At 40.0% G+C, this 19,309-nt stretch overlaps 1 protein-coding gene across 3 annotated transcripts in view; it reads left to right on the top strand.

The window, feature by feature from the left end:
- The window catches only part of LOC119502743 (CUB and sushi domain-containing protein 3-like), a 407,722-nt gene that overhangs the window by 300,628 nt on the left and 87,785 nt on the right, over positions 1-19,309 (top strand). For all 3 annotated transcript variants that reach the window (XM_037793920.1, XM_037793919.1, XM_037793918.1), the window contains exons 19-25: positions 3,305-3,421; positions 4,682-4,897; positions 7,686-7,874; positions 12,016-12,116; positions 13,304-13,372; positions 13,559-13,715; positions 16,453-16,644. In XM_037793920.1, the coding sequence (XP_037649848.1) occupies positions 3,305-3,421; positions 4,682-4,897; positions 7,686-7,874; positions 12,016-12,116; positions 13,304-13,372; positions 13,559-13,715; positions 16,453-16,644 (1,041 nt within the window). The remainder of the gene's footprint in view (positions 1-3,304; positions 3,422-4,681; positions 4,898-7,685; positions 7,875-12,015; positions 12,117-13,303; positions 13,373-13,558; positions 13,716-16,452; positions 16,645-19,309) is intronic.

Genomic DNA, 19,309 nt, shown 5'->3' with positions numbered 1-19,309 from the left:
ATGTACAGTGTGTGTGTGTCTGTGTGTGTGTGTGTGTGTGTACTGTATGTCAGCACATGTATGTGTTCTTGTGCCATGTGCCTCCTGTCACCTCCTATCCTGTGTGAACCGTGAACACAGGAAGGTTAGAGGTAAGGTTGACGAGAGCCCGTGTCAGTTGTCACCTCCTCTCTCTTCTCTCTCAAATCAAGGAGTGAGGGGAGAGTAGCCGAGGGGAGGAGGCGATCACTCTCTCTCATTCCAATCATAGAGGAGCTGGAGAGGAGGGAGGAAGAAGAAGAGGCGCGGCACCGCTGCATCGGTTTTTGCGGCGGCTTGCTCGGTTCGGCTTGTTGGCTCATTCGCTTGTTAACCACATTTGAATTGCACAGTTCCTGGGACCGGCAGTGGTTTCCCTCCAAGGAGACAGTTTGAGCATATAAACATCAAACACGCTGCCTGGAATTTGCGGGCTGAATGCCATCAGACTGTGTTTACACAGCATGTACCCATACAAATATAGGGACTATTTGCTGCTGTGGTTGGTGAGAAATGGTCCAGCATGGTGATTGACGGCGAATCGACTATGAATTCAAGCAAGGCGGCTCTAAAGGTAGCTGACTCAGCACTGGAAAATGTTGCAGGAATCAAATGATGTTCAGATTATGATAATTCCTAGACGCTGAACTAAACTAGTTTATGTAATATTTAGATATATTGAAAGAATGACCATAATAAATCAGATTTTCTCCAAGCCGAAGGTTTCCATTAGCAAGTATGTGGATTTAAATGAATCAAAGTACGACTCAAATAACTTTGTTGACCTTTTTTTGAAGTTTGATGTTTTAGTGGAATCACTCAACCCAACTTCATTCGCATGAAAGACAGATGGATATATAGAAAGACCTTCTAATAGATAGAGGTGGAGAAGGAGATCTTAAAGAAAGATAGAGAGAATGAGATAGAGAGAAAGAATCTGGCAGAGATAGAGATGTGATGCAGTGTTTCAAATTTCTCACATAACTCAGCATTCAACATTGGGAGCTTCCTGGCAGAAAAGTATTAATAATTAATAGCGCTGTGTGTGTGTGCGTGTGCGTGTGCGTGTGTGTGTGTGTGTGTGTGTGTGTGTGTGTGTGTGTGGGAATGCAAGCTTTTGTGCAGGGTGAATGAGTGTGAATGGCAGGCTGTGTATACAATATGTGTGTGTGTGTGTATGCCTCCGTGCATTGATGTGTTTGGTTTAGTTGGAAATATCCTCACTCCTCTCCGTTGTTTTCAGGGATGCTGATGTTGTAAAAACGCTGTTGGTTGAAGAGTGAAGATACTGATGCTCTATTGTGGTTTGAGCACATTTTCAGTGTCAGACTTGCCTGTTTTATGTGGTTGTTGTGGCCGTGGTTACCATTTGTACGGATTGTAATCTGGGCTGCAGTTCTCAGAGTTGTTGGTTCTCAGCTCCCCGTTGAACTGGTCAATTGTCCTGCTCAAGGAAACTTCAGCAGAACTTTCTGGTTTGACCTTCCCCCAGCGGCTCTGCCACCGTTGCACTTTTAAGGTAATGTTATGGATTTTTATAGGTGTATTGTAAGAGGAAATGACAGGCCAGTCGTCCAACTGTAAGATGAACCAACTGGAGCGAGTAGAAATGAAGCACCTTGCAACACAAGCATGCATTAGTATGCATAGAATGAGCAATTTCCGAGCTTTTCCGAGGACCTGGTCTCAACTCTGAGCACCTCTGTGCGAGCACGGGTCTCTTACTGCATAACAATGTACACGGCTAAACCGTGTGCAGAACTTGCAGGGTCATCCTGAGGCCGCACTGCGTGGTTCAGAATGTTTTAAGTAGTTTATAAGAAACATTTGCACTGCTTCACTGCTTTGAATATAACTGCTTCGAATCACTTGAAATCAAACAGTATTAACTGAGGGGGAAATTCAGAAACAAAAGACATTTTACGGTTCTTGCACACAATGCAGTTATTGCACAGCATTAATGTTGTGGAAAACTAGCTTAAATAATATTCAAGTATTGTTTTTCTTGAGATTTTTTTATTTTTTTTATTTTCATGTCTCAGTTTTCTTCCTCAAACCAATTTGGAGCTCAGAGACTGTCCATCCCAAAGCAACACAATCTTGCAAATATGTTTCAATTCTCCCACTTCTCAGTAAAATAAATTACACTTATTGTCCAGATGGTCACTTGTTATATAACAAGAAACTTTGCATTTTAGTCAGTAACTCCAATTACTCCAATAACTTTGTGTTCTCTACTTTGTTCTCACATTCCTTGGCTCCCAACGTATCCACTGCACATATTTCTGATTGATTTTAATTGGTTGTTTTATGCAGAACCTTGTTAATGCTATTAAAACTGAAAACCAGACAACATAAAACTCCAAATATGTATTTAGAAAGTGGCACTGAAATACGGTTGATCAGGTTTGATCATGCTCAGTAATGCAGTGATGAGGTCAGGACAATGTGGAAGATACTAAATTAGCAGGCAGGGATCTTGAAGCTTGAGCTAATTATTACGTCTAAGCAGAGAAGTGTTACCTTTTTGTTCTGCTAGAAAACAGATGTTATTTACCACAATGTTAGCACCTACAGTGTGAACATGTGGATGTGTTGAAGAGCTGTCTCCTATGTGCAACCACCCTCCAGCAAAAGTGAAACAACTAAAAAAGGAGTTTGCACGATTCAGATACTGGTTCTTTAAACAGAAAAATAAACCTATTCCTAGTTCATCTCTCAGGATCATTATGCACTGTCAACATATACTGTATGAGGAATGACTAGAATCACCTATGCAGTTAATCATCCTCAGGGGTTGGTTAGTTTCAGGGACATTAGACTATATAAACAGCAAATAATCCATTATTTATCATTCCAATGTGTGGTGTATTTTACATTATTTATGTCGTGATTTTATTTGTAACAGTGGGAGGAATAAATCAGAAAAAATATCTGAAAATATTTAAAGTAAAGCTATAAGGGAATACACATTTTCCCATTTCCAAATATGTGACAAGCCACACACATTTTGCAGCTGTCAGTGCATGCAGACCTTTTCTACCCACAAGTTTGAGAGGATCTCTCTCTCTGCATCTCTCCCTCTCTTGTGGCGTTTGTGTGTGTGTGTGTGTGTGTGTGTGTATATGTGTGTGTACGTACTATAGAAGTGGTATTAAAGGTCCACCGGGAAACATTATCTGTTTCAGCTATCAACAATCTGATGCTAACCTTCTCTCTGCCTCCGTCCCCTGTCTCTGCACATCTCTCTCTCTCTCTTCCACTCTGTCTCTCTCAATCTGTCTAGCTCTATGTGGCGGGGATGTTAGAGGTCCCTGGGGAACCATCCTTAGTCCCGGCTATCCAGACAGCTACCCTTCATCTCTCAACTGTACCTGGACCGTTGAAGTCAGCCACGGGAAAGGCAAGAGACACACACAGATCTGCACTCCCTAATAGAGAGAGACAGAGTGAGAGACAGTAGCAAGTAGCACTCACAGCAGTGCAGCTACAGTTATACTATGACCACAAACTTGCTATACATTGGATACTTGGTGTTTTTTTATAGTTTATAGCATATTCTGAAGGGCATGTTAACATTCATATAACATGCTAATAATAATAACTATTATAACATAATAGTTACTACTGTTGGAAACAGGCCTGTTGTTCAGAACGGGCTGAATCCTTGGCCTGTGTTGTTGCTGTTTGCAGATTTCTCGAGAACCGCTCATAGAAACAACTTCACACTTGACACTGCGCATCCTTGAGTCCTGAGCAATACAACTGCCATGGCGTAGTTTCATCACACACCTAAGCTACTCACGGTCAGAAACACCGGTGAAATACACTCTGGTCACGGCTAATCATGGTCCGAAACATCGGTGAAATACACTTAGCGGGGGTGATTTCCAAATAGCCGTTTTAGTCGCTCGCTTTGACATAACCACCGTCGTTGTAAAGTAGAGCATGGATTTCATTAGCAGAGGTATTTTACTGGCGGTAAACTAATAAGTTAGTATGGTAAACTTACACAATTTGAGTTGTAGTGGCAGAGTGGCACTGTTCCTGTAGGCTATCCGGTCGTTGACTCCCGGGAAGTCAAGAAAAGCTTTGTTTTAATGTTATTCAGCATTCATGCAGCTTTCACAGGCTATATCCAGGATCAAGCGGCAAAAGCGAGCAGTCTTGGCGACATGCGTGTTTCTGTCTGCAGAGCCCTGAAGCCCCGACCCCGCTGCTGCACAGTGCATTTTTTGCTTGTTTATTCAAAGTTTATTAATATTGAACGTGTCGCGTGTCCAAATTGCACCAAATTTTATTAAAAGCGCTCTCTTGGGTGTTCTTGGGTCCCAAGAACCCCCGCCAAGTGTGAAGTAGATCGGATGAACGGTTGTCAAGATATGCGAATAACACACAGACAGCCAGACAGAGATTCCTCGCTTTAGTTGGCTGAAGTTAGTGCATATATGGAGAGATGTTGGTTAAAAACTCACAATGTTTTATTTATTTTGTAACCTGTCATGATATTATCAATTCAGAATTAGTGTCTGCTGTAATCACACCGTTTATATATTATTAATTATTTATGCTGATTATAATTGTGGGTATATTGATGAGAATGAAACAAACTTGTAAAGACTGTCTCCCTGTCCGTCTACCCGTCTGTGTGTGTCTCCAACAGGAGTCCAGTTTCAGTTCAGCTCCTTTCATCTGGAGGACCAACACGACTACCTCTTGGTTACTGAGAACGGAAGTTTCCTGCAACCTCTGGCTCGCCTGACTGGCAACGAGTTGCCTAGCAACATCAATGCTGGTCTCTATGGCAACTTCAAAGCCCAGCTACGATTCATCTCTGACTTTTCGATTTCATATGAGGGCTTCAACATAACTTTCTCTGGTAATTCACTTGATTATAGTCAAATTGTACTCTTATACTCTAACAGTCTACATTCAATTGACTCTGAATTTAGTCGTTTTTCTCTTTCTTCTCACACTGGAATAACTCAGAGTAATATTGTAGGTTGTCAAAAGGTTTTAAATTCATACCATGCTGAATGCAAAGTATGGTATCAATCATAAAAAGTTGAGTAGGACCTTCACCAGAATCAGCCTAGAAACTCATGGAGGGGGATTCAAGACACCACAGTAAAATTATAGCTTCTCTTTAAAAAGAAGAGTGCACCACTCTACCGGAATAAAGACAATTACAGTCTGTTAGGTTTATTTCAGGTCATAAAGTTACTTAAGAAATGCTGTTAAGTTCATTTATATAGCACCTTATCGCAGAGTGCTTCAAGATAGAGATAAAAACTTACAGACATAAAATACACCATATAAGTGTGGGTAGCTAAACAAAGGCGGGTTTAAAAGTGGTGAGTCCCGAGCTGCTTTTTAGAGGTGTCCACAGGTCTTAAGGTCTGACGGGCCACAAACACTAAAGCACAATCTTATTCAGTTTAAAGCATGAAGTGAGGTACAGCTGACAAGGCCTGATCAGAGGATCTCAGTGACCTTCCTGTGATATAAGGCTGAAGCAGCTCACTAATGTAGGTGGGTGCCTGACCTTGCAGATCACTTAAGTGATCAAAGAGCTCATTCAACAGATGATGAAAGAGAGAAACATGTTTCTTCACCTCAGGGTCAAGACTAACTGGTGCACAATAAGAACTGTTTAAAAGGTTTTTCCCATTCAATTCTTGATTTAGGTAGGGCAATTGTGAAAAAAAGAAATTGATGATTAAATGAGATGCAGTTGTGGAAGAAGTACTCAGAAGTACCACGATGTATAAGTACCTTAAAACCTTAAGTAAAAAGAACAGTCATATTATAATCAAAATGTACTTAAAGTATCAAAAGTACAAATGATATATTAGTGTATTTGTATTATATTTTGGGCTGTCAATCGATTAAAACAGTTTATATAAATAGTAGTCCAACTTTGGAGCATTATTTAGCCTCCTTTCCTCTAATTTCATATATCTGTTGCTTCACTCTAGCCCTAAAACTGAACTTGCTAGAGCCTCTGAAAGAATGTAAAGTCATTCGGGGTCATCCCCGGGCTCACGGGTCTCTTAGGGTTAAATGAAGAAAAAATACGGGATCCAAAACAGAGCCTTGGGGAACACCACGAGTCAATGTCAAAGGGGTCTGCAGGGCTGACCCAGAGACACCCACCCTCTGCCTACATAAGTCTGCAGTGTCAAAAGCTGCACTGAGATCCAGCAAAACTAAGCTCCTGCATCCCCACGCATCAAGATGTCTGTGGAGGTTTTGACAAGAGCTGTTTCAACGGAGTGGAACCGACAGCAGCTATGACTGAAAGTTGTCAAGAATACAATGCACATCCAAGCTTCTTGGCAACCACTTTTTCTAAAACTTTAGCTTTAAATGACAGTTTAGAAATAGGCCTATAGTTTGTGGTATCATACTGCTTTTCAGGGAGTCCTGAATACTTTTTGTTGACTTCTTGTGCCACATGAGAATAGTTTCACATAGCACAGCCACCGCCAACACAAAACTGTTGCTGTGTTAAGTGAATGTTAAGCTCTGGCCTCGAGTACTACCCATAAAACTTTGAGAATAGCTAAAGAACAAAAGCTTAACAGAGGAGAGAGGTCACACAACATTAAACTGAATGTAATCCACCATTAAACAATAAGAAAAAGAGAGATGGAGATGGATTCCTCATAGACCGTCGTGCTAGTTCGCCACCACCCTCGTCCAAAATTAAGATAAGGGTTAACGGGCAGAATTAAGACAAAGTCCAAGGCTACAGCTGCCCTTCATAAACCAAGATAACTTGCCCAACTGCCCTCTCAGCGATCTCTCGTTGACTCTGGGATAAAGGAGCACTCAAATCTGAGTCGACTCCCAGATGGCATAAGCTGATACTCGGAATGTAACACATGGGAGGTGTCACCAGAGATGCGACTTGCCAATCTCAACATGCTCAACATGCTGCCTCCTCCCGCAGTACACTCTGAAATACACATCACATCCTCAGTCTTTCAGCCCGGTGAAAATAAATGTCCTGCTGTGCCATGCTAAACACGAAATCAGCAAGTGCATTTCAGGACACGCTGGAGTCAACTCAGACTCCCAACTTTTGGACTAATTGTTCACACTTGTGCATAAGTTCTAAGAAGTCAAGATTGTATTTTAATGGACTTAATTTTCAAGAGTTTTTTATCACAAACGTTTTTGAATTATTGGAAAGGGTTTCTTCGCACACACAGAGAGATCATGGCCATGAGGCGTTTGTTCGTTTTAGTTAATATTTAATGGTAACGTTGTTGGTTTTACTTCAGATACTGGGGTGGATTTTCCTGGACTTTGAGAGTGATGACTATTGATTTGTTGATTTAACACCACTAGTAGAGGACACTATAATCTCATCACCTCTCACTTACTCTTATGGCACTTATAGTCAACACTCAGCAAAATTGAGTGTTACTCAAAAAAATCACTGAATAAAGTATAAAAAAAAAGTTTTTTTTTTAAATGTATATTTCCTTCACTGATATAATCCATCATTAGTTTTAGTAAATATAAGAAAGATGTACCTGCATAGATCATTTTATTTTCCATCCCTGGTTTTTAGCCAGAAGCATAGAAAGAGCAGAGTGTGTGTTTCATGTTTATTCATATACGTGTTATGTATTCAATCTCAATCTGTTTTTCTACAGAATATACTTTGGAGCCGTGTGAGGACCCTGGGATGCCTCCGTTTGGCAGGAGAAACGGCTACAGTTTCGGCATTGGAGACACCTTGTCTTTTTCTTGCAATATGGGATACCGCCTAGAGGGGGTGCCAGAGGTCATCTGTCTGGGAGGAGGGCGGAGAATGTGGAGCTCGCCTCTACCAAGATGTGTCGGTATGTGCTAATATTACTCCGTTATTATCTAACCTCCTGTCCCGTGTGATTTAGTGGTAAAAGAATACATTTGTCGAAGATTTCAGCAATAACAAAAGTTTCATGTGAAGATATTTGTTATTTAGAATTTACGGTCAGATTTTTAGTCACCAAGCACAGCAAATTGCAAGTGATTCACATGTAGCATTTTCGCAGGTTGTCCTCATACACCATTCATAGCTACACCTACGAAAAGTAATGCACTGTAGTTCATAAATATCCCACAAGATCAATTGGTATTGGCCCACTTCCGGTGTTATTTTAGCCTAAACCAAAATCTTTTCCGAAACCTTAACTAAGTAGTTTTGTTGCCTAAACCTAACCAAGTTGTTTCCTGTGAAGAAGGGAATTTGTTTTGAAAAGACTGTAGCAGAAATTGACACATGCGTCACGTGTTGCTGGACATTCATAGGAAAATGCACAAAAAATGAGGAATAACTTTTCGTAAGATATCATACAAACGGTTGTATGGGGATACGTTGATTTACGATATGTAAAGGCTACCTGTCTGAAGCAATATCAATCTTTATTCTCACAAAATGTCTTTAAACCAATTAGTGATAATGAAATGGTGTTTAGTCAATTGCTATCATTACAGTGAAGATACTGTATATTACTTTCTCAATTATCTCATGTTTTACAAAAAAAGACAAATAAGATTTGAAATATGTAAAAGACGATGGAACAGTGTTGGCCTACGGTGACCAGAAAACCATTGAGCTGCTTAGCTACTGATGAATTGAGGCCTCGGATAAGAACTTTTAGTGTGATTTAGAACAGAAAAAGAGCATACCTGCTGTTTCTACTTTCAGGTTGGGAAGTTGACTGTACCCCTGTCCTTGAATTTTCTAAGATTCTTTTGAAACTGTTTTCCAAAAACTGTTATTAAATACAGTGAGCGTGACAGCAAACTGAATAGGACTTCCACAGAGAGTAGTTTGTGTAAAAGCCGCATTCCAGTTTCTGGATGAACAATAAATGTCAGTGATATTACTTTGATGTGAGTGATCAGTGGGCAGAGAGTTTTGGCCTGTTCACAATCCTGTATCAGCCCTCAGAATTGTGAGTTTTACAGTCAAGGACATTTTACCAGAAATACGACTCCGAATTTTTCATTCGACGCTGGAGCATTTTAGGATTCTTCATGTCTTTGGTTGCTTTCAAAACGTGTTGAATAAACTGAAGCGAAAATGACAGATGAGGCAGAACATAGTAGGGCTTATGTCGTGGTCCAGTGTACAATCGGCTGTATAACTTCATGCGCCACAATGAACTCTAATCCATAATTAAGTACCTCAAGCAGTCTGTCATCTACAGTGTTAGAAGCAGCAAACAAAAAGCATGCATGTGGAAACAACTTGAAGTGAAATTTAGATGCAGTGAGCATGCATACAAATGGGGGAATGAAGAACCTCTCTATGAACTATACGCTCAAGGCAACACAAATTGCAATGAAGATGTATCAATTAGAATTAAAAAGGTTTTACCTTGGGTGGAAAATGTGTGTTTATGATGAGTTGTATCACTAATTAATAATGTACAGTGGCAGAAGCAAAAAGAAAAGGGCCTACAGGTAAAAGAAATGAAATAATTGAGTTCTCACTAGGTTTTGAAAACATATAATGGCAATCATGACCACATGAGGCAGTAGGTCTTCTTACAGTAAACATCTGTAACCGTCAGTTTGAGAACAACAAAGAAACACTGTGAAAAATGCACTAGTGGTGAAGTTCATGCTAATGAACCAAGATGAAAGTAACAATAAGGACAAAAAAAAAGAGAGAAAATTAAGTTAGAGAGTCATGGGTTTGAATCATGTGGTTTTGAAGCCTCCAGTTTGGCATTTTGGCCGTCATCATCTTGGTTTTTGGCCGTCGCCATCTTGGTTCTTTTGCAACCAGAAGTGCCACAAGAGGGTGGAGCTAAGTACAACTGAACGCTGAATAAGACATTTATAGGCGACCAAAATGTTACAATTAACTTCCATGTACTGAAAACACACTGTAAAAGGGTTAAAGTTGCAAGTCGTAAACACGGACATCTCCCAGACCGGACAACGCCTGCTGGTTATTAGAAAGAGGAGGATGGTTGGCGCCTATCTTGACCAAGACACCGGTCTTACAATTGTTCCCTAGGCACCACAGAATGGCTTACCTGCTGTCTTTCAATAGTCAGAATAAGTCTAAGGCTGCATTCACACCAGATTCGGAGGTGCGGCGACAACGCATGTCCTCCCATTCATTTTGAATGGAAGTATTGCGTTTGGGCTGCGGCGGCCACTGGGGGTGCTGGAAAAAATGCAGCAGACTGAGGCGGACAAGTGGAAATGCAATGAACTTTTGGAGACACGCAACTTGACGTCACGCTGCGGTGGCCAATCACGTAACCGGCGACCCAGAGCTGTACAACCCAGCCGTGAGGCAACGAAAGACGTTAATCGTCGCAGTTAATGGGCCATTAAAGTGACTGTCCCACACCGCCACGCAACCCTGAAGCAAATCGCCTCAACGCCCGATCTAGTGTGAATGCAGCTTAATGCAGATCATGAATTTGCCCACAAGGCTCAACACCGTGTACTCATAACTTCAGGGTCTTTGTAAGCAAGAAATGTAGAATCAATAGAGGGCAATATAAACATTTTAAATAAAAAGATTGTTTTCAGCAACACCATGAGAAGCAATGGACTATACAGGTGCAGAGAGACAGACATTACCATCCAGTTCTAGGGAAAGAGCAGATACAGTATATAACGTTTTCATTTGAGATTGCTGGGGAGAATATTTTAAACACCGATCTTATTTTCAGCTTTGCCTGATGTTTGCAGTGCCAGTGTTTACGTCTTTGGCTCTTTGTCATCAACGTGCAAAGACTGATAATGCAAAGAGGTGGGAGTGGTGTTGCGTGCCGGTGTTCTACGGTGTAGTGCGGTTTGCTATATTTAGTGCCTGTGTGTTGTGTTGCATTGCTGCATGATGTGGTACACATCACAAAGGAGGAGAGGAAAGAAACGATTAGACCTGGAATGTGCCGTTTTCTGATATCTTTGCACTGCAAACTTTTGCATTGTGCTTTGTATTTGCCTCTGCCTTAGTGTTTTGTGATTTTTATTAACTAAGGGATTTACTTTCTTGCAGGTTTAAAGTGTTGCTTTGTTGGCCTGTGTTAGTGGCTTTACATGAGGCTTTCTTTACCCCCCTAGTGAGTCAAACATATTGTTTTCATAAAGTACTGTCCAGAAGGGAGTTGGAGAGGTACAGAGGGTGGCTTTGCTTTTTCAGAAAATCCAACATGCCTTTGGCTTGTTTTTTTTCTACTATTCTATTATTTCTTGACATTATCTTCTATTTAGAATGGAACAGAAAAGAAGAGGAGAAGGGAAAGGAGGAGAGGAAACTCGTGAGAAGCACAAGAGGAAGGTTGATTGAAGTAGAGGAGGGTAAAGGAGGCACTATTCATAGAGAGGGAACAGAGAGAAAGAGTGAGGGAGTTGAAGAGGGAAGAGGGAGTGGGTGGAGAGGTAATTTTCTAAATGGAAACTGTAGCAGCGTGATTTATTGACGATATGACAGCTGTAATATGACTATTACACCAGTAGAGACACAGGGAGGGGGAGAGAGGGAGGGAAGGGGAGGGAAGTAGGGAGGGAAAAAGAGGGGAAAGGGACATAGATACTGTAGATAGAGGGCACATGTGAGAAGTGCTACGAGCCGGTATCTTAAGGTAAATTAGTTCCTCAATTTTACTGCCTGCCCATTATCCTCAACTGAGGTAGATGGCTGACAATACAGCTGTTTAAAAGGGTTGTTAAATTACACGCACACACAAGCACACTACGTGTTCGTCCATTTATAGGGAAAAAGGGAATCATCATTTTCTGTAAGATGAGACAATCATTTCACTCTAAGGACATCCTGTGTTCTCTATAACTGCTCGTACTTTGGACTAAAACTTTTTCAGACTGTACGACCGAACAATTTTTGAGGAGGGTAAAAAAAAAAGAGACTTTTTTTTCAAATGAAGGTTTTAAATGTGGGTCATTTTTGTTGGCGTAATAATTACATGTATTTGTTTTTAATGCTCTTCTTTCTGTATTTGTCATCAGCGGAGTGTGGTTCTTCAGTTATAAACAACGAAGGGATCCTTCTCTCTCCAAACTATCCGATGAACTACGACAACAACCACGAGTGCATCTACAGCATCCAGGTAACTAATCTGTACATCCTAACTAAGGGTAATAGAGACTCTGGCACAAGTGTAAAATCCTTATGAAAATTAGTGGAGGTTGATAACAATCTCCAAATGTTTGTGGGGATGTAGGAAAGCAATCCAGTCACTCCAAAATCTTGGCGTACACCTTTGGGGAGATCATGCGTTCTGGCACGTGTGTGTGCATCTGTCTGTCTGTCCACGGCTAATCTCACATAATACTGGACCCATCAGCCTAATATCTTTTGTGCTCATTTATGACTGTATGTTCAAGGGCCTCTCATGGTTGCGGTGATTCACAATTTTTGAAAAAACTTTTTTATTGACTATTTCATACCGTCAATGAGTGCTGACTCCTCACTCATCTTAAAGGAGAAACAGTGTGGAGGATTTGGTAGCATCTAGCTCTGTGGTTGCAGATTGCATCCAGCTAAGTACCTCTCCGCTTACTCCTCCCTTTCCAAGATTGAGGTAACATGAGCCAACAAGTGCAAAATCATGGTAACACCATTTGCCTCGCTCAGAGGCCATCCTTACCATAATAACACTACTTTAGGAGCAGCAAACATTGCGGAGCAACATGGTGAAGAGGACCCGCTCCCTATGTAGATACGAAGGGCTCATTCTAAGCTAACGAAAACACAACGATTCTTAGTTTCAGGTGATTATACACTAAAGAAAACATAGTTATGAATATTATATTCAATTTCTGTGGATGGAGCCCCCGAAATATTACACACTGTTCCTTTAACCAGCCGGTAGGGGCCACAAGTGATCAACAACTGTTCCAGTAACAAAAGGCATTTCGGGCAATCGGTTAGGATAAAAAACAAGCCTTACCTAGTCCGTTGCAGGCCACATTTTGTCCTTTGTCGTGGCTCAAAAACTGACATCCATAGAAAAGTTTGATCTCCTTTTGAACCGGAGTATCTGCAGATGATTTCCTTTCCCGATATGTCGTGATCCACTAAAGTTAGGCACAATATGAGATGAATAAATCCATGTTTTTGTTATCTTCGCCAACATCCTGACTGTAAGAGAGTCAGGAGGGACAACTGAGTGAGATTCAACTCTTCTTTGTCTTGGAGGGGAGAGAGAGACGCAGCTGGAGGAGATCTGCATTCTACTGAGTGCACTTTTCGAGTTGGTCAATAAATCTAATTTGGATTTCATGTTTACTCCAGGTGCAAGCTGGGAAAGGCATCAACATCTCTGCTCGAACCTTTCATCTTGCCCAAGGGGATATACTAAAGGTAAACACACTTGCACACACATTTGATTCCTCTGTCAGTCTTCCTGCCTGACATTTCTGTCTTAAACTGGTCAGCGATGATAAAAAACGACTCAATCCATTCCATTGACAACTACATTTGTCCATCACTGTTTGGCAATTATGTTGTATTTGTCATGTCAAATGCACTGTGCTGTTGTTATTACAGATTTATGATGGTAAAGACACCACGGCCCACGTTCTCGGAGCATTCACAGGATCGTCTATGTTGGGCCTGACGCTGATCTCCACTTCAAACCACCTCTGGCTGGAATTTTACAGTGATTCAGAACATACAGGGGAGGGATTCAAACTGGTCTACTCCAGTAAGTACACACAGCTAATCAGTATACACTTTATACATGCACACAACCTAACCTAGTCAAAACCTGAAAGAGTTCAATTCTGAACAAGAATATGAAGTGTGGTATAAAAGAAACAACTTTACCCTGATACATAACTCTAGTATCGGAACCTCTATTTCAAACAGGCATGTAAACATTTATCGTGGATAGATTTTATTACAAGTAATTGTAGCAAGAGGCCTCAAGTATACAAAAAAATCTGCACTATTCACATATATATCACTTACACGTATACAGGATTAGCATGCAGTGTATACAAGCAAGCTTTTATGGTCAAGAAAGTATGTATGCACAAAGTAGTTTGAATTTCCAATGTTATGGGTCCCAAGGATAAGTACCAGCGTAACAGAAATGTAACCTGTATGAAGCAGGTAAAACAGCAGCAGTGAGGACACAATGTGTCTCTTTTTCTTCCAGATTGCTTCTTTGGTTGTTTTTTATTACACAACTCGACACCACGTAGCCCCTAAACACAACACATTTCTGTCCTATGCATTTCAGTCCTTTATCTCTCATTAGAGTTCATCATTCAATTCAATATTCTCACCAATAATAGCACACATTCACTCTCGTCAGTTACTGTTTCTTCTAATAAACACATTTCCATTCACTTTTATATTCCATAAATATCTTAAGTTCTTAAAGAAGAATTTTTTTCCACAGCATGCAACTGGTTTACACACTACTATTCACATTTAGTGCAATTCAGAAGTAGTATACAATGTCCCTTTAAATATGCCAAATTTGACATTTAGCTTCTGTATTAATTACAGGCCACTGAAATGTGTTAGCTAGAAAATGCTTGTGTTACAGGTTTTAACCGTATGTTTAAACAGAAAACAGACTTTGTTGTAACTAACAACCAAATTTCAATTTACTACTTACTTCAGTCATTAATTTTAAAGTGCATATTACTTAAACACATCACTAAACAATATCTGAAATATTCACAGCATGCAGGAGTCTTTAGAAACACCATATCACTGTTAACGGAAATTGTTAAGGCACGTTAGTCACAAAATGACGTCACCTCAGCAAAACGTCACCAGGACAGACTTCATTTCTTTAAGTCTTTTAATCAAAATCATTACAAATACTCTGAACATTAAGCGAACAGTCACGTTAATAAAGCCTGACCTTTTAAGGTAGATAGTAAAGGGTTTATTTACAGTATACCAAAATGTATAAAGCGGGTAAAACAGGAGCAATGAGGACACGGTATTCACTCCATTAGTGCAATGAAAAATAAGTAAAGGTACAAACATAAATACGTATCATAACCAAAAAGTATTAGTATAATTACTCTCAATTTTTATCACATAAATGTGGTCACACTATCTTAGTTGCGCCACACCAACATAACTACATTAACTCCGTTACACAGCACAGCTAGTTTGCAACACAAACTCATGCTGGGATTGGTTAGTTAGACTTTTCACATTACATTACATTAGCTCACTTTTAGTTACGTGCTGTTAAATGAAGTAACACTAGAGTGGACAGTGACAGCAGGATGAGAAAAAAAAAAGCCAGGCTGTATGGGAGTCACATTAATTCAGCAGTTAAATGCCACGTGACAGCAGTACTAATTCCTGACAAATGTAACACACTTACAGGATCAATTTAACTCTAAATGGTTCTCATTTGTGAAACCATCACAGAACTGATTGTAAAGTCCACCGGTGAAATCATCACAAGAAACGTGTCACATTTGATTAACAAAGACTTCAGAGAGCTGTGATTTCAGCCGTAGGATGAGGTGTTAAAGGTGCGTTCTGGTGTTCACTAAAGCACACCCACGTCTGTCAGTGCCCTCTTAGATGCATAGTTGGAATTAGAAAATCTAATTGTTTAATTGTTGAGTCATGCAGGATAATTAACATAGCACTTACGTACTCCTCCGCACCGCAACGTTCTTATACTGATCCAGATAGAAGTTAGCCTGCCATGCAAACTAGAGACATATGGAACATTGCAGCAGCATGTGTTGTTTGTAAAACCTACTCAATGCCTCATTATGTTTGTAGTTATGAAGGCTGAAATTCAATAAAACTCAGAGGTGTGATTCAGTGAATAATGCATGATGGTTTATTTTCTTATACAAGTCAAACATATATAGAACAATGTGAGATGGGCAACCATTCACACTAGCTGTCAGGATGATGGCAGATGTGTTCAGACTGCCAAACAGGAAAAAAAACAGCTTTGCAAATGGCCATTTTTAAGGATTTAGACATGCACCTACTGCAGTCTTCCAGGAGATAACTCAAATCCTGGCGCACCTCGTCTTCCAGGTAATACCGTAGATCAAATCCTGGTTAAGGTCTTATAAGGATAAGCTATTTATACATCTCTTCATATCCCTGTGCACATGAATAAACAGAATATTCAGAATATTACCATGGAAACAGGGCTTAGACAGGCTGTGAAAAACAACATTAAATTGGATAAGGTGTATATGCTCCAGTATCGCTCCTAATATTGGTATGTCTCATGTATCCTTTCCTGTTTTTTTATTAAATCTGGATGAGAGCTTAACAGGATCTGCGATATCATCAAGCTCATAAACAGAATACTTGAGTGTGCCAGATATTAAGGGAATATTGTTGTGCATCTAAAGAACACTAATTCTGTTTTCTCTGGTGGGTCCCTTAGCGAGTATTTTTATAAAGTACACACTGTCTTTTTCTCTTTCTAGGTTTTGAATTGTCTCATTGCGAGGACCCAGGCGTGCCTCAGTTCGGCTTCAAGGTCAACGACCAAGGTCATTTCTCCGGGAGCAGCATCACATACAGATGTGAGCCCGGATACACTCTGCACGGCGCTTCCACGCTGAAGTGCATGACGGGTGAAAGGAGAGCCTGGGATAACCCTCTGCCTTCCTGCATCGGTATGTCTCTTCCTGCTATTAGTTGCCTTTTACACTTTGAGAAGAAGTTCATTGAAAAGACACAAACAGGTGTATTGAGACTCACACAAAGGCGCACACACACTCAATTATGGGTTGAACCTTGAATAAATAAGCTTGAGAGGGAAAGGTGAGGAGGTTGCCTTTGCTTTCACTGGTATGCTGCATCTTGTGATGTATGATGTGTGGTCCGTACTGCTTCTATCTACAAACATTAATCTATGCATTTGTTGAATAGCTGCACAGTTACCCAAGGCCTCTCAAAGGTACTGGGCAATTTAAATCAAAGAGTTTGTCACAATTGCTCAAGGCAAAAATCAAGAGCACGACATATTCAGTGAATATATATAAACATAATTAAAGATCTTATTGATAACATTTGTATGTAGACTAACATCCACAAAGCCTTTAGAAATGTGCCATATAAAAATATGGCTTTTCATGAAAAAAAGTATTATGATTGTGAATTAATCATAGATATCGACGTTTGGTTCCCACTTCTAACAAGGCTTGTGAGCGAATAGTAAAACGATGTTTGTGTCACGTGGTATCCCTGGGTCATCAGTTAGTGTGGAAAAAACGGATAAAAGGCTGAGATTGACGGTAAGTAGCTGGCAACGACTTGTTGTGAAGTGAATGTAATGAAATCGGGGAGGGAGAATGCGACATCTAGTGGCTGAATGTTATCAATAGCACCTTTAAACCCACATACACCTATTAAAGGAACGGTTTGTAGGATCTGGCGGTATCTAGCGGTGAGGTTGCAGATTACAACTTCTACATCCATGCTTATCCCGCTTGTGCCAGGCGTAGGATTGCTTCGGTGGCTGATGCGAAAATACGAATGGCCCTCTTTGGAGCTAGTTGTTGTAAGAGTAGGGTGCTTAGAGTGTGTTTGTACGTGGGAAGTGAATGCTGAAGCAAGAGAGAGAGAGCAGCGGTGACAAAAGCGGGTGATGGTATCGACTCCGGCCCAAGCAGGAAAAGTTAACAGTGTTTGGTCTGTCATACAAACATACTTATTAATATTATATTCCATTTCTGCCAATAGATTCCCCTAATTGTTACACATTGGTCCTTTAACTGATGCACATACAGAAGCAGGAACCATTACTGCACTAATGCCTGCTCTATAATACAGTACAGCGTCACTTGCTGCTTTATGTAAAGACTCTGCTCACAGGACGTCCATTCAATAATCTGGAAAAGAAAGCAGGTGGCGGGCCAATTTCCTGTGGAATCGTCTTCGCGATTTTCTCATGAGGTCAAACACTGCTGTAGTTTCAAAGTCTCAATGAAAAGCCTATTTATTCAGGAGAGTTTACCACCTGCACTCCCTCTGCCCAATTGACCCATTTCCTCCCCTGCTGTGGGTGATTCGCTGTCTATTCCCCGCAGACTCAAACACACACACATGTACAAACGCACACAGATCTAATCTCTTTGAATTAGATTTGTTTCTCTGCTCGTTTTTAATCCTTATTTATGTCATTCTTACTCCATAAAGAGCTAAGTGACAAACCTGTTTTTTCATTTGTGTCATAAACACATTTAAATCGATTTGTTTTTTTGCTACAAGCCGCTGCTTCAAATAGCTGGCCATTTTATGTAAACGATAAAACCTACGGGGAAGCAACTACTCTTTGAGTATTGACACATTTCTATATATTCCATTATATCATCATTGCCTTTCTAATTCATTTTTCACAGCTTCAAACTGATGGGAAAATACAAACCACAGCTCTGAATATTGATGTCAACAAGTCAATAATGGTCTTTTACTGGCTGTGCATTATCAGGGCTCCAGAACAGAGCAGTATGTTGGTATATGGCTTACATCATTCATACATATCAAACAAGCTCAAATGATTGGATTACGCTGCAGGTGCCGGCTGTTTTTACTGAGCTTGGAAAATCTTTCTCATTGTGCACCTGCAGACTGAAATAACGTGCAGAACAACCTGAAGCTTACCTCATTTTTATCTTTAGGGCGATTTGAATTTTCAATGTGATCCTATTTCACTTCCTGCTCTGCTTGTTTTAGCTGCTTTAGCAATTAAATTTGCTTTATATATTCTTAGGGTTTAATTATTTTACTAATTTGGCTTTTTATTATTAGGGCTGTCAATTGTTGAAAATATTTAATCGCAATTAATCACATGATTGTACAGTTAATCGCAATTAATCGCAAATTAATCAAACATTTTTTATCCGTTCAAAATGTTTAGTGCAATTGAGGAAGTTATATCAAATTTTGACCTTTAAGTACAGCTTTTCTAATGGAAAAATGCGAATAAAATACTTGAATGGAAACACGACTAGTGACATGGCCTGTGACAGTGTTAATTCAAATTTGAATAGACGGTAAATTTAACCCTCTATTCTAGATATTTTGAAAGACATTTATTATTAAAATAACTAAGAATATGTTATTAATAGGGCTGTCAATTGTTTAAAATATTTAATCACGATTAATTGCATATTTATCCATAGTTAATTGCAATTATCTGTTCAAAATGTACCTTAAAAGGAGATTTGCCAAGTATCTAATAATCTTTTCAACATGGGAATGGGCAAATATGCTTGCTTTATGCAAATATATGTATATATTTATTACTGAAAATCAATTAACAACACAAAGCAATGG

Source organism: Sebastes umbrosus, chromosome 15, assembly GCF_015220745.1.
Source record: "Sebastes umbrosus isolate fSebUmb1 chromosome 15, fSebUmb1.pri, whole genome shotgun sequence".
NCBI lineage: Eukaryota > Metazoa > Chordata > Actinopteri > Perciformes > Sebastidae > Sebastes > Sebastes umbrosus.
This window is presented reverse-complemented; position numbering and strand designations above follow the sequence as displayed.